Source organism: Rhinolophus sinicus, linkage group LG04, assembly GCF_036562045.2.
Source record: "Rhinolophus sinicus isolate RSC01 linkage group LG04, ASM3656204v1, whole genome shotgun sequence".
In the NCBI taxonomy this organism is placed as follows: Eukaryota; Metazoa; Chordata; class Mammalia; order Chiroptera; family Rhinolophidae; genus Rhinolophus; species Rhinolophus sinicus.
Window position 1 is genome coordinate 180319650 of NC_133754.1, and position 20647 is coordinate 180340296.

At 43.3% G+C, this 20647-nt stretch overlaps 1 protein-coding gene across 7 annotated transcripts; it reads left to right on the plus strand.

Moving 5' to 3' along the window:
- The first annotated feature begins 43 nt into the window (after nucleotides 1–43).
- On the plus strand, nucleotides 44–20135 carry RABEPK (Rab9 effector protein with kelch motifs). 7 transcript variants are annotated; one of them, XM_019728569.2, is made up of 11 exons: nucleotides 146–315; nucleotides 2053–2215; nucleotides 3285–3341; nucleotides 3715–3853; nucleotides 5458–5516; nucleotides 7911–8068; nucleotides 10246–10398; nucleotides 14468–14629; nucleotides 17576–17725; nucleotides 19390–19539; nucleotides 19823–20135. In XM_019728569.2, the coding sequence occupies exons 5-11, from the start codon at nucleotides 5464–5466 to the stop codon at nucleotides 20113–20115; spliced, it is 1119 nt and encodes a 372-aa protein (XP_019584128.2). In that variant the 5' UTR covers nucleotides 146–315; nucleotides 2053–2215; nucleotides 3285–3341; nucleotides 3715–3853; nucleotides 5458–5463; the 3' UTR covers nucleotides 20116–20135. The 7 variants fall into 7 exon arrangements, with proteins under 7 accessions (XP_019584125.2, XP_019584129.2, XP_019584128.2 ...); XM_019728566.2 differs by lacking the exons at nucleotides 3285–3341; nucleotides 3715–3853 and having other exon boundaries at nucleotides 44–315; nucleotides 5458–5552; XM_019728570.2 differs by lacking the exons at nucleotides 3285–3341; nucleotides 3715–3853 and having other exon boundaries at nucleotides 44–315.
- Nucleotides 20136–20647: the final 512 nt, after the last annotated feature.

Consider the following 20647-nt stretch of genomic DNA (forward strand, 5'->3'; position numbering starts at 1 on the left):
CTGCTTCGGCACGCCCCGAGCCTTCTCCCGCTGAACGCAGGCTGCGGGCCCTAAGGGGCTCCCTGGCTACGTAAAATGAAACCGGCTGCGACCCGTAGTTGTCTGCCGCTGGGAGGGATGGGATTTGTAGTTTTCAGTAGCGGCCAGATACGCCTCTTTTCCTCCTCTTCCTTTCCATCAGACTTTAACGTCTGGGGACCCAACGAGGCTTTTCCGATGCAAAACGGCGAAGTATGTGACTCTAGTCATTCCCTGGTTTCCCACTACGACTCATTTAAGCATTCTGTCACGAGAACATCTTCAATTAAAAATTAGGTAAGCTTGGCCATAGTAACCTATTTGCACCTTTCCGAGGCCTTGTGAAAACCTTGCCTAAATCTGTGGCAGACATGTCAGGCTACGAATCTTCCAGCCTGGAAGGAAGCGAAACAAATATTAAAGCGTTTTTTATGCCAAATGCTATATAAATGCTGTTTTTCCTCATAATGACTGATAGGAAAGCAAGGCTCAGAGAGGTTAATTTTCCCAAGTTTCAAAGGGAATAGGCGCGGGATCCAGGATTGGAACACGGGTGTAGCTGGTTTAGATATACTCCAGTGCATGGAGTTTTTGTTGTACCCTCAGTTCCAAGAACAGTATTTGGCACTAAGTACCTTCAATATTCGTCCATGCAACAGCTTTTACTGAACACCAACTATGTGCCAGGTACAGCTGTAGACACTTGGGATATTCAGCAAACAAAATAGACGAAGATCTCTATCCTCAACCCATAGCTACCTTGTAGTAGAGGAGACAGAACATAAGCAATAAATATCATAAATATATAGTATATCAAAAAGTAATCAAGTGCTGGGGAGGGGGGAAGCACAGCATGATCAGGGAGGTGAGATGATGCATTTTTAAGAACCAACAAAGAGGTGGGGGAGTTAGCCAGCAGATACTAGAGGGGAGTTATGAGAAAGAGCTAACACAAAGGCCTTAACATGGAGCATATCTAGAATCTTGGAAATGGCAGAAAAATTAGTGTGGTTGGAGCAAAGTGAGAAGAGGAGATTAGAGAAAAGAATGTTGTTGTTTTGTTTTGTTTTTACTGATTTTTACTTTTAATGTAACAGGGAGTTATTGCAGGGTTTTGAGCAGAGGAGTAGTAACATCATCTAACTCATTTTAGAAGGATCTGGTGCTATATGAAACTAGGAGGCAATGGTTGCAGCTGAGAGACCAGTTAGGAGACTGTTACATAATCCAATAGTAGCAGGTTCTCAATATATATTTGTTGTTCAAGTGGCCCTGGATTGGATCCTCTTGTTCTACAATGTAGTTGGGGGACATTTGGCTAAAATTTAATCAAGTCTCTGGATGGAGTTCTTCGTATATTTCTTGTAACTGTTCTGTAAGTATAATATTTCTAAGTAAAATTAATTTTTAAAAGTTTGTTGCACAATGAATGATGCTCACAAACATACATTTCTTCATTTGTCCAATAATAGTTACATAGTACCTATGATGTGAATGATACAGGAGACAAACAATAAACATAAATGAGCATGTAATTAAACACAAAGTGTGATTAGTGTTAAAGAGGGAAAGAAGGGGTACTGTGAGTTAAAAAATGGAGGAGAGGCCTATTTTAAAATTGTCAAGATAGTGGAGGTTAAGTGTGCAGACTCTAGAACCAGAGTTCGTCTATTACTCACTATATCACCTTGGCAAAGTTATTTATCCTATCTGTGCTCCAGTTTTCTCAGCTACAATATGGAGATAGTAATAAGTGCCTACCCCATACGGAGATGTTAAGACTAATACTTTATAGGCTTGTTCTAAGGTTTAATAGATTTAATATGTGGAAAGGGCTTAAAACAATGTCATGTCCAGAGTGAGTGCAATGTGAGTGTTAGCTTTTGAGCATTGGAGGGCAGGAAAGGCCTTTCTGAAGAGGTAACATTTAAGAATTTAGGGGGAAAAAGTATAAGGGAGAATATGCTCAAAATATCTTGAAGGAAAAAATTCCAAGTGAGGAAAATATGCTACTGTTGACTTTTTTTTTTATAGTCCTCTTTGGAAAGCTGGCAGTTCATTTTTCATCTCTGAACCTCAGTAACCGGGAATGAATCCTACTCAAGATACTGTCTCAGAATTGGGAAGGAGGACAAAGTGCTTGAAAGGAAAGTGTCTCCAGCATCATTGCTTCCCTTGCTGATAAGCCAGTGATCAGGTAGGTAATGAAAGCATATGATATCCCTTCCAGTGAAAATAAGTGGCAGTCCTCACATTACCAAATTGTCTGGCAGCAAGAAGCTCCATCCTGCAGACCCACCTTATTCGGTTACCCTCACTGTTGACATGAAGAGCATAGAGAAAGGAAGGTATCCCTGAATGGTGGGCAAGTTCTTAGAAGAGGTAATAGACACATTGGGTGGTTTGTTACACAGACAGTGAGTGTACAGAGCTTGCTGACTGGAATATGTCATTAGTCTTCCTTGCGCAAAGCAGAAGATCTGGGCTCCTGGTTCTGCCATTTATGTGAGTTAGTCATTTTAACTTATCTGGGCCTTGATTTCCATTTTAAAAATAGATCTCAAAAGTTCCTTCTAGCACTTTCTGAAATGTGATTTCTAGTCTAAAAGCATAGGTCCCACAATGAAAACTGTTTGCTATTTTGCCCACAAACCTCTTCCAGTTTTTCTTGTTTATGTGCAACTCCAGCATGGTACTTTGAAAAGTACTTTGAAAAGCCAAAAGACACAGGGGACATCAGAGCATTCTACAACTCTAAGCAGAATTCTCCATCTAGATGCACATGGACATATGGCAGAGCCAACCTGCCCTTGGCTTCCTTTCCTGAAGGAGAGCAGAATGACTGAATACCCCTGAACTCCTCTTTGGCAGTCAGTGGAGGTTTTCCCATTAATATGAGAACGCACAAAGACTCCAGGTGTTTGAAATAGGATGTTTGAGCAGTGAAGAGAGCTGCAGACCGTTTTGTCAATAAGTTTTCATTATAGTTTCAAGTAACCAAAATATTTACCAAGTTGGCCTTTCACCTGTACTATCCAACACTCTCAACTGCTTCCTCTGAGGTAGGTATTACTATTCCCATTCTATAGATGATGAAACTAGGGCTCGCAGAGGGTAATGAGCTTGCCAAATGTCAGGGTTAGATGGTTAGTGCTGGAGCCTGATTTGAACCCAAGTGTCTCTTTCTGCTTCCCACTATGCTACCATATTTCTGTACTCCAGGAGCTCCCATGTTTCCTTCCTTAGCTGTTTCTTGTATTTCCTAGGATACAATTGGCCTCAGCCCTCTAAGAGATTGCGGGGGTTCTCTGAAACAGGCATTGGTGAGCCACCTCTCCATTTTGAGGAAAGCCACAGGGAACCTATGGTTATGGAGACCAGAGATAATGCAGATGAACACTTCTAACTCAAGACTCATGTCAAGAGTTGGGTTATAGCTAGGAATAGCATTATACTTTACAAAGGACCAGCTCTACAGCAGCTGGGCAGTGAGCACTTTATATTAGCTCATGTCTTCCCCACCATAACCTTGTGACCTAAGTCTTAATTAGCCCCATCTTACAGACAGGTGACACTGAGGCCCAGAGAAACTTAACTCTCCCAAGAGATATCTCATTGATGAACTTTTTATTCCTTACACTTTTTACAAATGTACCTACTTATTTGTTTTTCTATTTAACCTCTCTCTCTCTCTAGTTGGACTGTAAATTCCAGGAGGCCACGGACCTTTTTTTGTTTGGTTCAGCATAGTACCTGCCATAGTTACACATGCTAATTCTGGAATGAATCAACCCTTTAAGGTGCCAAATCTTGAACTGGCCTAAAGACTGAGCAGGTAGATTTCACACCTAGGAAAACACCCTTAACTCTCCCTTTCAAACCCCATTTCTAATAGTCGCTGGAACTGAAAATATCCTCGCCCCTTTAGGATAATAGCCCAGCTGCTGAAGGAAGTGGGTCATCCAAGTGGACGCCCCCTCATTTCGCTTGTAAATCTTTTCCAAGTAGCCCTGGTTTATTTATTTCGCTGACCTGGCGCATAAGGTCCCTGCAAGCGCCCAGTCTATTTGATCCCAGAAATGCACAGCCTGGCCTACACCCCTTTAAGGGCTCGCCCGGGGGCCTGGGCTCTGTTGGCGGGGAGGAAGGGAGCGGTTGGCCGCCTCGCTCTTCCGGGGTCTGGGATAGGGCGAAGGCCCAAACCCCGCCCCCATTGGGGCGGAGCCACAGTCCGGTACGGGCCAAAGCTACCGCAGGTAATGCGGTCTGGAACTAGGGGTCACAGGACCCAGGGTCTGAGGCGATTGCAGTGGGGGGGGGGGGCTCATCCTGTAGGAGAGTGGGCTCAAGCCGGGTGGAAAGCGCTGGGGAGACCCTCCTCGGGCTCTGGCTCGGCCATATGGACGGAAAGGAGCCAGCCTGTTCTCTCTCGGCCCTGACTCCTGTCCCCTGTCGCTGCCACGCGGGGATGGGACTAGGGGATGGGTCTGGCAGGTGTGGCTGCGGGAAGGCCCTGGCCATAGAAATTGATCCCACTGAGCTTTGGGCTTTGGGGACAGCAGTCTGTAGCTTTGGCCAGAGATTGGATTTATCCCTTCATCTCCCAGAAATCTCATTCATTTTCTTTTTTCATCCACTCATCCCTCACTTCTACTCTGGGGCCCATTGGTAGGTTCTCTGAATGAATCTGACAGGCTCAACGCTCTTGGAATTCAATCTAGAATCTAGTCTAGAAAACTTTTAAGTAGATAATTACATTCAAGGTGATCCCTGAAATGCTGGTGGTTCAGAAAGAGAAGGAAGTACTTGAGGATGTAAGTGAAAAACAACCCATCAGTTAAGGTTTTACTGAGGAGGGTTCATTTGAACTGGGCTTTGGAGGTTGACTAGGGGTTGCTGGTTGACAAGAAGGGAAAGCACTTTTCAGGTAGGGGAAGCAGCACAGAGTGCAAGTTATGAAAGGGCTTGCCGTGTTGGAGGAACAACCAATATAGCAAGAATAACTCAATATAGCAAGAAATTGTGGAGGTGAGTTCCTGGAAAGAAGGTTGAGACCAGAAGACTTTTGTTTTTCTATTGAATATGATGCTGAGGCCAGGATTTATCCTAAAGTTCGGTATTTCTCAGCCTTCTAAAATGTTTTACCTTTTGATAAACAGAAACATGACCTCTGAAAATTTATTTTGATATATGCTCTTCCCCATGAAAATCACAACACAGAAAATTTTAGCCAACACACTTCTATAATTGTGTTAAGAAAGTTGTGTTATATTTGCTCCCAAATATAACTTTATATCAAGGTTGGTAATGCTTCTTAAAATTAATGAGGTCCTAGATTAATAGGAAAGGATTTAAAGTGGGAAGTGACCTGATACATTTGTGTTTTAGGTAGAAAACAATCGTAAATGTCTAAAAAGTGCCTTTCTTTCTTGTGCATAGGATACCATGAAGCAGCTGCCGGTCTTGGAGCCTGGAGACAAGCCCAGGAAAGCAACATGGTCTGTAAGGAAGGATTCAGACAGAGAAAAACATAGGTTTTTGTTTCATTTATAAGTAGTTTACTAACATATTTAAACATCTATGAAAAAGGGTAGAGATGAAACTGTCTGCAGTTTCTGGTAATTAGACTCAAACTGTCTGAGAAGGTCTTCAGAGGAATGATAGTGGGGCAATAATTATCACAGAGCAGATGTTGATTTTATTAAAATCCATTTACCAGGAAGAACAGGGCACTGACCATCTGGCATCCTCAGCTCCTACACTGTGTCTTCCCTCTAGGCTACAACTCATTTTTAAGATTTTCAGGGAATTGGATTTGGATTAAACTAGCTTCACTGTTTCTTGGCTGCTTGCTCAACCAACCCTTCATTCAACAGCTATCACTGGCCTGACAGGGGCAGCTGCTGTGTAGGTGCAGAAGGTATAGAGGTGAATAGTCTCAGTGTAGTGGGAGTTATACACTAAGCAGATGATGATGATGAAATGTGATTAGTGCTAAAGCAGGGCCCACAGAAGGCTGTAGAGAGGAGGCAATATTTTTGCAGGACCTTTGAGGAGAGTCTCTGATCTGGTTTCTCTGTGTCCACTCTTGAACTCTATGCAACATAAATCTGATCATGGCATTCCCTAGTTTAACACCCTTTTGTACCTCCCCATTGCTTTTAGGATCAAAACCAGAGTCCTTCAACGGCCCCCCGGGGCCCTGCATCATCTGTCCCTGCATGATCTTTCTAACCTCAAATCCCTTTACTCATCCTTTGTTCTCTCCCTTACTGTGCCTCACACTGTCCCACTCAGGAACTGTATGTGCTGGTCTCTACCTGGATCACTCTTTCTCTCCATCCTTTGTCCTCTTTGCCCAATGAACCTCTACTCATACATAATATCTCAGTTCAAATGGTGCTTCCCTCTCCCACCTCTCCTTACAGGGTAAAGTGCCCCTGTGCTATGTTCTATATACCCTGTACCCCTTTGTAGCGCACTTAATATTAAACAGATATTTGTGAAATTATCTGTTTAGTGTTTCTCTTCTCAACTAGTCTGTAAGGCCTATGAAGGCAGGGATATTTTTTAAAAAATCTTATTCGCCATGTATTTGGATTGCTCTGTGCTCCTGGGTAAGTTATTTTACCTTTCTAAGCTTCGGGTCCCCAGTTGTAAAGCTCGGATGATGATAATAGTACTGTCCTCAAAGGGGTTTTGTGCAGATTAAGTGAAACCAGGGTTGTAAGGAAGTTAGCAGCATGTATGATACATTGTTAGTAATTATTCAGGTGGTAATGGGATCTGTGAATCTGGACATCAGAAGAGAGACCTGGAAAAGAAATAGAGATTTGGAAATCACTGATGAATATATAGATGGGTGGTAATTGAAGCCCTCCATCAGCACGGATAAATATTGATCAGGTAAGCAAATGTAGACTGAGGAGAAGAGAATCCAAGGATGCTGAGGGTTAGGAGAAGGCTGGCGGGAAAGGAGTCAGAGAAGGAAACAGAAAGCAGCCAGAAAGGTGGCTAGAGAACCAAAAGGAAGGGGCATGGGGCAGACCGGTAAGGAGACAGGTACAAGAACGAGGGAGGAATCAGGAGTACCAAATGCCAGAGAGGTCAGATAAGACGACAGAATTTTCTTTCCAACCGGGAAGCTTGAAGTATGTTTTCTCAGCATTCAGAATAACTTTAGAGAGTGGAATAACTGGATCCTATATTTGATTTTTCCAAGTCCTAGCTTTGGCTTCTATCAGATCAAGCTTTGTGAGCAATCTGGAAAAGCTCTTAGAATCAGTAAATTCTGGAGAATATTACTTGACAGAGGGAAGCATCCCTGGCTAGTGGCGAGTGCACTGGGACTCTAGGTTGCACTGTGATTGCACATAAATCTTTAGCCAACATTTACTGAGTCCTTTCCTGCACTATTGCAAGGCTTCATCTTACTCTTCACAGGTAAGAACTATTGTTATTCTCATTTTACAAACAAGGAAGCTAAGGTTCAGAAAGGTTAAGTGACTTCCAAAAAGTCACACATCTAGAAAGCACCTGAACCGGGACTTGAACTAGTTATGTCTGAATTCACAGATGGTGCCAGGACACACCACTGAACATTTCTGGGTTTCAGTTTCCCCGTCTACCAAATGGGGACAATTACCAACCCAGTGCATCGCCGTTAGGTTAATGTGAGATGAAAGTAATGACAAAATTGAAAAGTCAAAGATTACGTGCACATGGAAGGTGCTGTTATTTGTCAGGGAAATGCTGCTTTGATGAATATGATTTAAAGTGTCTGTGTATGTCTAAGAGCCTTCATCCTGATGAATATTTCATGAGGAATGGAAAGACACACTTCTGCATGTATTTTCTGCTAAGGCCTCCTGAATACATCCTTCCTTTGGCAGGTACGCCTTGACTCCCGGTGGAGACAGCCCCTGTGCTCGAGTTGGCCACAGCTGCTTGTATTTACCCCCAGCTGGTGATGCCAAGAGAGGGAAGGTCTTCATTGTTGGGGGAGCAGATCCAAACAGGAGCTTCTCAGATGTGCACACCATGGATCTGGGTAAGACCAGCATGTGCCCCGTGGCCAGAGCACGGGGCTGTGTGCCACCGGCCATGGCCAGAGCATTCCTAGGAACACCAATTCAGACCAGACAGCAGAGTTTTCCTCTAAGAAAGTGAACTTCCCTGAGAGGTCCCTAAAGTCTCAGCAGACCCCTGGAACACATCCACCCAACCAATACCTCCTTGTTTGGGAGGGTGGGTAGGTGGGTGGAGTCCGTATGGAGCCCTGGACATCCAGCCATTCATTCATCAAATATCTCTCTGGGAGACATTGAGGACTATACCTCCTCTTCCATCCACACATCCAGTTAATCAGCAGGTTTTAAATATTTCTCTCTTCCTCTGTGTCTTCCCATTTCCACTGCTACTACCACTGGTAGTCCAAGAATTGTTCTCTCTCAACTAGATATTAACAACAACTTCCCCTCTAGTCTCCCTGCTTCCAAGTTTACCCCCAGTTCACTGCATTTCCCATCCCTACCTAGAGAGTACTGTCTAAAATACAAGTCTGACTGTGTCACTCCTGCATTTAAGCCTTTCCCAGCTTCATTTCTTGGCTGTCCCAAAGCCACATTTGCTGTGCTGAGTATCCTTCAGTTCCTTCAACACATCTTGAACTCTGGTCTCTAAACCTTTGTACGTGTTCCCTCTGCTTGAAAGTTTCTTCCCTTTCTCATCATGTGCCTACTATACATCTTTCAGGTTTGTGATGTTGTGATTTATAAGAAATAAATCTTACTTGGGCTTTTCCCACAGTTCCTGGCTCACAGCTCCCAAAATCCTTGGAATTTCCTAAGTATTGAGTGTCTTGTTATATTCATGAGGTGACTTTTGGAAAGCACCTGAGGATGGGGGCTGGTCACCAGGAGATCCAACCAAGTGATTAGAGGGTTGGAACTTTCATTCCTACACCCGCCCTCCCCTCCCAAAAACACTCCAGGGAGGAGAGAGGGGTTAGAGGTTGAATGAGTTGCTAATAGCGGATGATTTAATCAATCGTGACTATGTTACGAAGCCTTCATAAAACACCAAAAGGACAGGGTTCTGAGAGCTTCGTGTTGGTGAACACATGGAGATGTGGAGAGAGTTGTGCACATGGAGAGGGCACGGAAGCTCCCACTATGCATCTCTTCCCTCTGGCTGTTCCTGAGTTACATCCCTTTACAATAAACTGGTGCTCAAGTAACATGTTTCCCTGAGTTTGTGACCTGCTCCAGCAAATAAATCTAACCCGAGGCAGGGGTTCATGGGAACTCTGATACATAGCCGTCAGTCAGAAGTCCAGGTAAACAACCAGAGATGGGGGCAGGGGCTGGGGCTGAAAGTTCCAACCCTCCAATCATAGGGTTGGTTCCCTTGGCAACTAGCCTCATCCTTAGAGGCTTTCCAAAAGTCACCTCATTAACATAAACTCAGGTGTGGTTGACACGGGCTTGTTACAAAAGACACCTTTGTTGACCTTATCGCTTAGGAAATGTGAAAGGTTTTAGGAACTCTGTGCCTAAAACTGACGAAGATCAAATATATATTCCTGAATAGAAATCACAATGTCACAACCACCCTCGGTATTTCTAGTGTCCTGTACTTTCCCATCCTTACCTCCTTCACAGCCTTTATCTCATGTTTTTCTTTGTCTTCTCCATAAAAGTATAAGCGCCTTGGAAATATCATTGTGTCCCCAGCCACTACCATAGCGCCTGGCACAGAGTAGGTGCTTTCTAAGTATTTGGATGGATGGAGGGATGGATGGATGGATGGATGGACGGACGGACGGACGGACGGACGGACGGACAGATGAACAAATAGTTACTACTATGTACTCTGCACAATGGCAGAAGAAAACTGGTGACTCACATACATGTTCTGTTAGGTCCATGTAATGTTACTGTTACTGTTTTAATCTACGTTGTTTACCAACCAAATGTGCAGTAATCTCCATATAAAAATTAAAATGGTTTGGCTTCTCTTGATAATTTTGGAAGATCTGACATCGGTTGGCCTGTATGTTTCCCTTTTATAACTTTGTGGAGTTTGACCATATTCCCTTTAAAAGTGATCTGATGGTTGTTCACTTGCGCTTTTGACCCTCTTCTCCTCACTACCCTCCCCCAAGTTTGCCGAGCAATCTAAGCAGTTGGCTACCCCAATCTAGGACCTGGGTGAAATGTTTTCCAGGAACACACCAGTGGGATTCAGCCACTTCGGAGGGCCTACTGCCCCGGTACGAGCATGCCAGCTTCATTCCCTCTTGCATACCTCACAGCATCTGGGTGTTTGGAGGTGCAGACCCGTCAGGAAATCGAAATTGCCTACAAGTTCTGAATCCTGGTAAGTAGCCAAAGGTTATTTTATTTACGTACATACACACATACAGAAACCCAATTCCAACTTCATTTCCTATTCCAAGATCCATTTGGATTGTATTGAATTATCCATTTAACTTTGTTGACCTCATAGAAAATAGGAATTTTAACTTCTAAGCAGAATCTGAAAATAATAGAATTACATCTTTTCCTGATAATATATATAATTATCAACTTCTTAAAAGCCAAAGCTTCAGAGAACAGCTATGCCAAGTGGGAACATCTATCCCCAGTTCCAGGGGAAGTGACTTTCCTAAAGTCACCAGTGAGTCGATGACTGAGCCAGTCTAGAACCCAAGTCACCTAGATCAGGAGGGCTCAAATGGGGGCAGTTGTGCCCCCATGCCTGGGGCACATTTGGTCATATCTGGAAACTTTTTTTGGTTATCACAACTCAGGGCAGTGAGGGGGCAGTTTGCTACTGGCATCTAGTGGATAGAGGCTGGAGATACTGCTGTACATCCTGTAATGCACTGGAAAGCCCCCCACAATAACCAGTTATTTGGTCTAAAATGTCAATAGTGCCAAAGGTAAGAAACCCTGACCTAGCTCCTCCTAGTATATTTCCTTTACCCAAAAAGTGCAAAGTTCCTAACGAGTCTCATTGGCAGTTTTATCACAGAGGAGGTGGTTTAGGAACATCACTACTGAGAGGATGGGAGCTGGACTTGTCTTTTTGTCAGTTCAAAAAGTGTTGTTGCTTTCTCTTTATAAATGCAGTTTATATTCATTATAAAATATTTGAAAAGCGAAAGTAAGTGGACAAAAGCTATCCACAATCCTATGACATTAAGGCTATTAACATATTTGTGTACTTCCTTTCTGTCTTTTCTCTGCCTTTTTATAAGCCTGACGTCATACTGTTTCACCCCTACACCACTGTACCTTTTTCCTTTTAATTTCACAATTACTGCATAAATGATTTCCTATTAACCACAGTGCTTTGTTAACATCACTTTTAATGGTTGCATAATACTCCATTTTATGCCAATACCGTAATGCCCTGTTTTTTAACATTTAGGTTGTTTTCAGATTCTTCTTTTTTTTTTTAATTGGGAGTATTAGGGAACAGTATGTTTTTCCAAAGCCCATCAGCTACAAGTCAAGTCATTGTCCTTCATGAGCCATACAGCCGCCCCAGTTTTCAGATTCTTTTTTTTTAAAGATTTTTTTTTTTTGTGTGTGGGGATGGGGAACGGGATATTACTGGGGAACAGTGTGTACTTCCAGGACTTTTCCCAAGTCAAATTGTTGTCCTTTCAATCTTAGTTGTGGAGGGCGCAGCTCAGCTCCAGGTCCAGTAGCCGTTGCTAGTTGCAGGGGGCACAGCCCACCAACCCTTCCGGGAGTCGAACCGGCAACCTTGTGGTTGAGAGGACCCGCTCCAACCAACTGAACCATCCGGGAGCTCAGCGGCAGCTCAGCCCAAGGTGCCGTGTTCAATCTTAGTTGCAGGGGGCGGAGCCCACCATCCCTTGCGGGACTTGAGGAATTGAACTGGCAACCTTGTAGTTGAGAGCCCACTGGCCCATGTGGGAACCGAACTGGGAACCTTCGGAGATAGGAGCATGGAGCTCTAACCGCCTGAGCCACCGGGCCGGCCCAGTTTTCAGATTCTTGCCATTATAAATAAAAAGCCGTGAGCCTCTTTGAAGTCATTGGCTACATTTCAAATTATTGTCTTATAATTCATGCACAGAAATAAAAGGACTAGAGAAAACATGGTGAACTTTAAGACTTTTGATACATGCTACCAAATTGCTCTCCAGAATGCTTTTTCCAACGTATCCTCTCTCCAGCTGTATTTAATAGTGCTTGTTTCACTCCTGACCCTCATTGAATTGATCATTTTAAAATACTGCTAGTTTGAGAGGCAAAAACACTTCCAATTGTCTAAATATGCATTTTGTGAATTACTAGTAACTTGGACATTTTTCACATGACATCAATTCTTGCCTAGTCCCTCTGTCAACAATAAATTTATTTGCACAACAGTTGGTCTTCCCTGTCACTTCAGGATAGTAATAGTTCCTACCTTGTTAAGTTTGGCAAGGATTTAGATGAACCCAATTGCTGGCACATAGTTAATGGTCAGTAATGGTTGTTGTGGTTGGCGTAGCTATGGTTTGGCAGGTGGAAATCCATCTGGAACCCTGGCCTTTTGATTTTCAATGATGTCATTTATTTAAATAAAAAATACAGTGAAAATTTGGAAAGCCTCTGTTAAAGGAATTGATTTTCTACCAGATCCTTTTTCTCTCCTAGAAAGTATAATTTGACACTATGCCCAGGAAATATGAAAAATGTAAATGAATCATTGTAGTTGCTTTTGTTACAAAGGCCAAGTCCGTCAGATGGCCTAGGACGCCTTTGTGATTATTTGTGCCGGCGTTTGACTTGGCAGCAACACAATCCCAGGATCTTGTGACTCTGGAGGTTGTGCACCTTCTAACTCCCCTTGCAATCCAAAAAGCTCCCTGTCATGCAGGGTGTCAGGCGGGGTCTCTGGTCCTGCTCCCCACATAAGAACGCAGAACATGGTGAGGCCAAACAGGAACACCCACGGAGCCATAGATAGGGGAGTCATACTACTGGCGGCTGGGCTGGGGACACAGGAAGCAGGAGCCACACGATCTGCAACCTTCTATCCACTTCTCTGCCAACCAACCAACCCACTTGCTAACTGCAATCCACGCTTGCTAGCTCAGCCACCATCCTCTTGCTAGCCCCCATTTGCTGCTAGCGTAGCCACGGCAGTTATATTAGTGGCCAATGGCTCACTGGTTACAGCTGACGGCCAACTAGCCACAGCTGATGGCCATCCAATCACAGTTGATGGCCATTTACTACCTGAGCCAGCACCTTTCCACATGAGGCCGAGAGCCTGGAAACTGCACTCCTGGCTCTGTCCCCACACTCCCCACGATCTGTAGTTATAGAGACAGTTTCGTTTTGCTTTGGATATATGCTGAGACCTGTTTGGTCTCCAGGTTCATGTTTGAGTCCCACACATAGGACAAATGCTTCATGGGGCACTTTGTATATTGAGTGAAGACCTGCACAGGAGGCACAAAACGTGCCAGGCAAGAAATAAGTCTTGGTGTGTTGCGGTTGGAACGAGTGTGGGAGTCTTGCCAGATCTGAATTCAACCCCTGCTCTGCTACGCACAAGCACTGTGACCTGGGGAAAGGACTGAAATTTCCTGAGCTTCAGTTCCCTCATCTGCAAAGTGGGGATACTTGCTACCCACCTGCCTGGTTGAGTGAGGACGGTGGGGCTGGCAGAGTGCTCAGGACGATGATTCTGCACAAGGAAGGTGCTTAGTTAATGTACCTGTTTCTATAAAATTCATGCTTCGTTCTACAAAGAAATAAGCTTCACTACACTTAACCTGGGTGGTGAAATTTTATTCTCAAATCAGCAGAGTGGAAAATACATAGATCTTGGTGTTATTGAAGCAGAATGGGAATTCCAACTCACCCATTTATTAGCTGTGTCACCCTAAATGAGTGACCACATCTATCTCTGCGTAATTCCCTTATCTGTAAAATAGGAAACTAATATTTATTTAGCACTTACTGTTTGGTAGGAACTAATTACTACTGCTAAAACTGTAATAACATTGTCTACTTTCTTTTCATGGCTATATATCCTGGGAAATTTGGCACATTTGGTTTCTAACATCCAGTGGGAGTGACTTTGAGCCGATGTTGGCTCCTCTGAATGGTATGGGGCACAAGTCAGCAAAGTGGAAGAGGATTCAGAGAGGGTGTTTGAAAGCTTCTAAAAACAAATTAACCTCATTGTTAATTGCGCTTGTGGTTTTTCAATCTTGGGGATTTGGGTATATCTGGGCAAATTGTAAGGATCACCCCCTACCTATCTTTGACTTGGGTGGCATGAAGTCAGTGCCTTGACCTACACTGTCCCCCTGGGGGGTTGGGGTTGGGCAGTGACCCTGCCTAGCCCCAGAGTCAAGGTCAGAGACCCCTCAGCCTCGGTGTTTTAGATGCCTCCCTTCTCTCTGGACCAGAAACCAGAACTTGGACCACGCCAGAGGTGACCACCCCCCCACCATCCCCAAGAACATTCCACACATCATCGGCAGCCATTGAAAACCAGCTGTATGTCTTTGGGGGCGGAGAGAGAGGTGCCCAACCTGTGCAAGATGTGAAGCTTCATGTGTTTGACGCAAGTATGGATGGGCGGGCACCTTGGGGCTGCCTTATGTGGTCAGGACCAATCTGATCTGCAGCTTACCTGATGTAGGGAGCAGAGGTTAGAAAATGACACCCTGGTAGAAGGTCTCACTTCTAGACCTCTTCAGTGTATCCCTTAGCTGATATCATCTTCCTACAGCAACATTTGCATTTAAAAAGGGATAAATGATCAATTTAAAAATTTTGAACAGTATAGTTTATAAAGTAAAAAAGTAAGTTTCCTCTTTAGCCTTACTTTTGCACTCCCCAGACAGAGGTAAACACTGTTAGCAGTTTCCTAATGTCTCCTTCCAGATTTTCCTATGCATTTTATAAATCATGCACACGTATATATGAATATGTGTGAATTTTAAAATTATACAAAAACTTGAAACACACACATGGAATCAAATTATAAATACTGTTCTGCAGCTTACTTTTCCAGGGGGTAAGGATGGATCTTAGTAGTTGAGAAAGCATGAACTTTGAAGCCACACAACCTGGACTCAAGACCAGATCTGAGCTATAACTTCTGTATTACTTTAGTTACTTAATCTCTCTAGGCCTTAGTTTGCTGATCTGTAAAATAGAGAGAAATATCAATAGGGCCTACCACAAAGAGTTGGAAAGATTAAATGAGATGATGTGAATATAGTACATAACATGTGCCTGGCACATAGGAAGCACCTAATGAATATTAACATCATTATTATTATTATTCCTTCATTTACTCACACATCATGGATGTCTTCTAAGCACCAATTTCCTTGCACAGCCTGTCCTTCTGTGGGTGTGCCTTATTCATTCAGTCATTTTCCAATGATTGACTTTTTGCTGTCAGTGTTACAGTGAACATATACATTAAATTTTTGTACATTTTACCGCATTTATATGGACTAGATGCTGAGAAGTGGAATTATTGGGTCAAAAATGGTATGAACATTTAAAATTGTGAGACCTCTTGCCAAATGGTTGTATAAGGAGTATTTATTTACATATTTTCCTCTTAGTAGGGGCACTTATGAATAACACTGTACAAATAACATGTAACCAAAATAATTTCCATGTGTGTTTTTCAGGAAAAATGCAGCCTTTTTTGAGAAAATGCAATCAGCAAAATTTCAAACTTACAAAGTAAAATTGGAAGAATTAAGACACATCATAGTTTCAAAAAAAAAAAAAAGGGCTTTGTGATTCTTTTAAAGTACTTTTAAAATTTTTAAATAATATTGTCTTTGAATATATAAAACTATGAGGAAAGAGAAAAAATATGTATGTATATGCATGTATAGTGTGTCTGTGTGTGTGTCTGTGTGTGTGTGTGTGTGTGTGTGTATTTCAGCGCATTATTTCCAGTCTTTTTCAAATTTTTTAAATAGCAGAGATAATTCTATATGGAATATTTGTATCCTGTATTTTTCACTTAAGCATTTCCCCTGTAATGACTGAGTCTTCAACATTTTAAGAAATGCCTAGTATTTTATGACTTTGGCAATAACAACCATTCACCTGTTGTTGGACTTACACTATTTCCAATTTTCCTCTATTACAAACAATGCTGTGATACACATATTTGTACATAAACCATTTCAGATTATTTCAAATTGTATTCCTTGGAACACTGGTGGCTCCATGTACAACCTGCAGGCATGCCACAAACGGTAATTCAAAGATAAATTGTTTGGCAGGCCTTTGTCTCAAATAGTTTTTGCAGCATTCCTTTAAGATTTTTCTGGTATGTTGAAAGGATTAATTTCCCCAAATTCATTTTTCCCCCTTTCTTCTGTCTTCCCCACAACTCCTGTTCAAGCCGTTGTTTCTCAGTCTAGTTGTGTAGGACACAGCTCCCTGGCCCAGGCTGGTATTATGAGCCTTGTGCTCCCCCGGGCTGAGGCAGTCGGTCACCAGGTTGCCAGTCCTCGGCTGATTGTCAGTCGGTCACTCACAGCAGCTCTTGCAAGCCGCCAGCCACTCACAGCGGCACTGTGCCCATAGCAGCTCACACCGAACTCCGGCTGCTCACGGCAGCCCAGCTCCAGGGAGAGCTGTTGTTCACAACCTTAGCTGTAGAGGGTACAGCTCACTGGCCCATGTGGGAATCAAACCGACAACCTCAGCGTAAGGAGCACAGTGCTCCAACCACCTAAGCCACTGGGCCAGGACCCTCCCCAAATTATATGTGTACAATTTTAAAGATATGAAGGGTTGCCAACAGGCAGAACACATCTGCACTATTAAGATAATATGCATGTTAATAACTCATGTATTGAGTGCTTTCTCTGTGCCTGTGCTTGATGTACATTATCTCATTTAATCCATACTTCCACCCTGAGAGGTAGGTATTGTCAAGGATTGTCTTTATTCCCATTTTACAGCTGTGGAAACTGAAGCTTAGAGTATTAACTGGTGCAAAGCCACACAGTTATTCAGTGAAATAACCTAGTTGTAATTCCAAATCCCATGTTCTAACTGGTACCCCATACTGCCACTTCAGGAGGCTCTGCTGGCTTTAAAAGTAGTCCGTTTTTTTTTCACCATGCTTCCAGCAAATCAATTAAGGATATTGTCTTGAAAAACAAAGAAGACTCTGAAGGCCTGCCAGAACAAGGAGACTCATTCTTTGTAATTCTGAAGCAGCTCTAGATTCAAACTTTAAGGAGGTCTTTTTTAATTCAAAGGAAGGGATGGTTTCCTAATGCCCAATAGAAGGGCCAGGCATTACTAGGTAGTGAATTCTCCAGCCTTGGAGGTGTCCAAGCAAACACCATACAGGCTGTAGAGGGAGGGAGGCCTGGATTGGGTTGGTGAGCTGGAGTGAATGACCCCCAATGTCACTTTCTTCCTAGAGCATCTCTGCTTGCTGGGAGGTGAGGTTTGGGTGTGTTTCTCATGTACTTGCTTCAAAGCCTTGTCATCTGATGTCAATGCATTTACTTTTCTAGACACTCTGACCTGGTCACAGCCAGAGACACTTGGAAAACCTCCATCCCCCCGGCATGGTCATGTGATGGTGGCAGCAGGGACAAAGCTCTTCATCCATGGAGGCTTGGCAGGGGACAAATTCTATGATGATCTTCATTGCATTGATATAAGTAAGTAGGGTGGAGGGTACAGGGGCTTGTCTGCTTAAATGAAATAAAATGTGCTTTGCTAGAATACAGCCTTGCACTTAGGTGTGGGTAACTTGACCGCCAGCAGAATCTTCACTACATTCTGTCAATAATAATAATCATGACAATAAAAGCAGTTATTACCTGAGTGTTTTGTATGTACCCAGCCATTCATTATCTTTCCAACAACCCTGCTCTTTCTCAAAATGCATTATACTTTGTATTCCCCAGTGGATTTCTTTCAGGCATTAACCCCACACCCATGAGAGGCATGAACAACTTCTAGAGTGTGCCTGGAGGTGGGTGACCAGAACTGTCATGCTAAATTGTTAAAAACACTGGGAAGAGGAAAGTTAGGGAGAACATAAGAATTGTCTTTAAGTGTTTGAAGGGCTGATATGCCCTAGAGAGCCTCATTCTGGGTCATTCTTTCAGACTATGAGCTCCCTTAGGGCAGGGGCTTTGTCTCTTTTGTTCCCCAGTGTATTTCCAGCACTTAGCACAGTGTCTGGCAGATGGTGGTGACAAGTGCATATGTTAATGGGTAGATGGAGAAACAAATGAACATGTTTGGGGTTGGTTCAGACTACAAGAATTGGAACAGTGGGCATAAAAGCATGAGAACTGCTGTGCAGTGCATCCGGCTACCTTGCCAAACAGTGGGTTCTCGGGCGTGGTGACATCTGAGGCCAGGTGACCCTGGCTGGGATTCTTGCATTGGCTAGAATTTTGGCTGGACTGGTGATTCTCCCTTCCAACTCTGGACCCCTGCCTTGAATTGACAGATGGAAAATATATTCACAGAAGCATTTCTTGTAGGCAGTCCAAAGGGGTTTTAATGCTTATTGTTAGAAAGAAAGTCCTTTTCCCTTGTGGTGAGGAGCTGCTTTTTGACTCTTGCTACCCCCCACTCCCACCACACCCCCCCGCCCCGTTCCTATCCAGGTAGTTCTCATACCCAAAATCTGGTGATATACTGCCTCATTTAAATGCTTGTTTGAAAAGATGTAAATATCCCTGCAGAGGTAGGTTGGGGGTCGGTGCTGACGCAGCAAGTTACAGTATGGAGAACACAGGTTTTGGAATCAGACCTGAGCACAATTCTAGCTCTGCCACTTGCTAACCGTGGGATCTCAGATAAGTCTCTTTCCCTCCCTCTCTAATCTTGTTTCCTTATCGGTAAGAAGAAAGAGGGTAGGCAGAAGCAATAGCAATTTTAAAGGGCTGTTATGAGAATTAAGCATGCAAGATATTTAAAGTGTCTCGCCAGCAATTGCAAAGTTGCTTTCTAACTTTCTAAGGAGATGTCAGTATTTAACACACACACGGAACCTCACCTACTTCTGGGCTCCAACAGCTAAGAGTGACAGTCACCAAGATAGTATCACATTCCTCAGTGTGCTCTAAGGACCACCTGCATCAGAATCACCTGGGATACTTGTTCAGACTACAGATGACTGTCTCCCTGGACGACCCAAACAGCATTTCAAGCTCCCCCAAGTAATTTTTATGCACACTAAACCTTACTATGTTACCTCAGAGCTCCTAGTGAATGATGTTTAGGTTTGTGAACTGCAGGAGTCTGACAGGTAAGTTTGAAAGCACGTTCCAGACGATGTGCCCAAATGATTTCTTACTCTTGGCAGGTGATATGAAGTGGCAGGAGCTAAGTCCCACGGGGACAACTCCCACAGGCTGTGCTGCCCACTCAGCTGTGGCTGTGGGGAAACACCTGTATATCTTCGGAGGGATGACTCCCACAGGAGCACTGGACACAATGTACCAGTATCACATAGGTGAGCAGGTGTTCCCTGTGGGGCTTTAAACAAAAGTGACTTTTTTGAAAAGTACCAATGCTTTGGTTTTTCAGTTTGGTCCCTCCACATCTAAATCCAAAGGAATGAAAACCAGAGTTTTAGGGAATGACATCATTAAAACAGCATCACTGCCATTAGGTTTTGTTTTCTTTTTTTCCTTTAATTTCCTATCTTTTGGGGCTCTGGGGATACAGCAAATCACTGAGCATTGCTGGAAATTTCTTAACACCAAACCTTTCTGTTTTTCTCCCCCCTCGCATAGAAAAGCAACATTGGACCTTACTTAAATTTGATTCTTTTCTACCCGCTGGACGATTGGACCATTCCATGTGTATCATTCCATGGCCAGTGATGTATACTTCTGAGAAAGAAGATTCAAATTCTGCCAGTGTAAACTGTGATGCTGAGAAAGGGGATTCCACTGACACAGGAGTGACCCAGGCTTGTGACTCACAGGAGCGAAGTCAGACTGACTCACTGCTCTGTTTTGTCTTTGGTGGGATGAATACAGAAGGGGAAATCTATAATGATTGTATTGTGACTGTAGTTGACTAATAAAATCCACGTTTTTATTACTTTTAAATGTCATTTACTTTCAGAAAGGTAAAATGAAACAGCTGTTTTAGAACTCCAAAGTATTTTCTGCAATATATATATATATATATATGCTGTTATTTACTTTGGAAAGTGAAGAAATGAACTGGATAGCCCAGTGCAAAATGTTCTATTGTATAAAGGGTTTTACCAGCAATACAGCCTCGGTGAGATTGGTTGTTAAACATACTAATCACAAAAAGGTTGGAGAATCATTAATTGCTATATACAACATGAGCTATAGAAATCGGGGACTAGACATTTACAAGTTTCAGTCTTTTTAATATTCAGTAGCTGCTCCTCAGAGGTGCAGACTTGGCATTTGGTAGAGAGCTATTAGGGACAGGGAAGACTGACCCTTGTCTTTCCCAACTACCCCCTGAACCAATTGCATGCAGCACTGCAAGTGATTTTGTTTGTAATGAACTTGGCCTGAAGACCAAGAATTACACTCCAGGCGGGTCCAAGTGCTTCTGAGCATTGCAGCAGAGGT

What these genes read in the sequence shown, in the direction of transcription:
- RABEPK (XM_019728566.2), top strand. Translation starts at nt 5,464, where the DNA reads ATGAAGCAGCTGCCGGTCTTGGAGCCTGGAGACAAGCCCAGGAAAGCA. An exon ending in TGTGCACACCATGGATCTGG is followed by an intron (nt 8,069 to 10,245) that starts GTAAGACCAGCA and finishes AATGTTTTCCAG; the next exon opens with GAACACACCAGTGGGATTCA. An exon ending in CCTACAAGTTCTGAATCCTG is followed by an intron (nt 10,399 to 14,467) that starts GTAAGTAGCCAA and finishes TCTCTGGACCAG; the next exon opens with AAACCAGAACTTGGACCACG.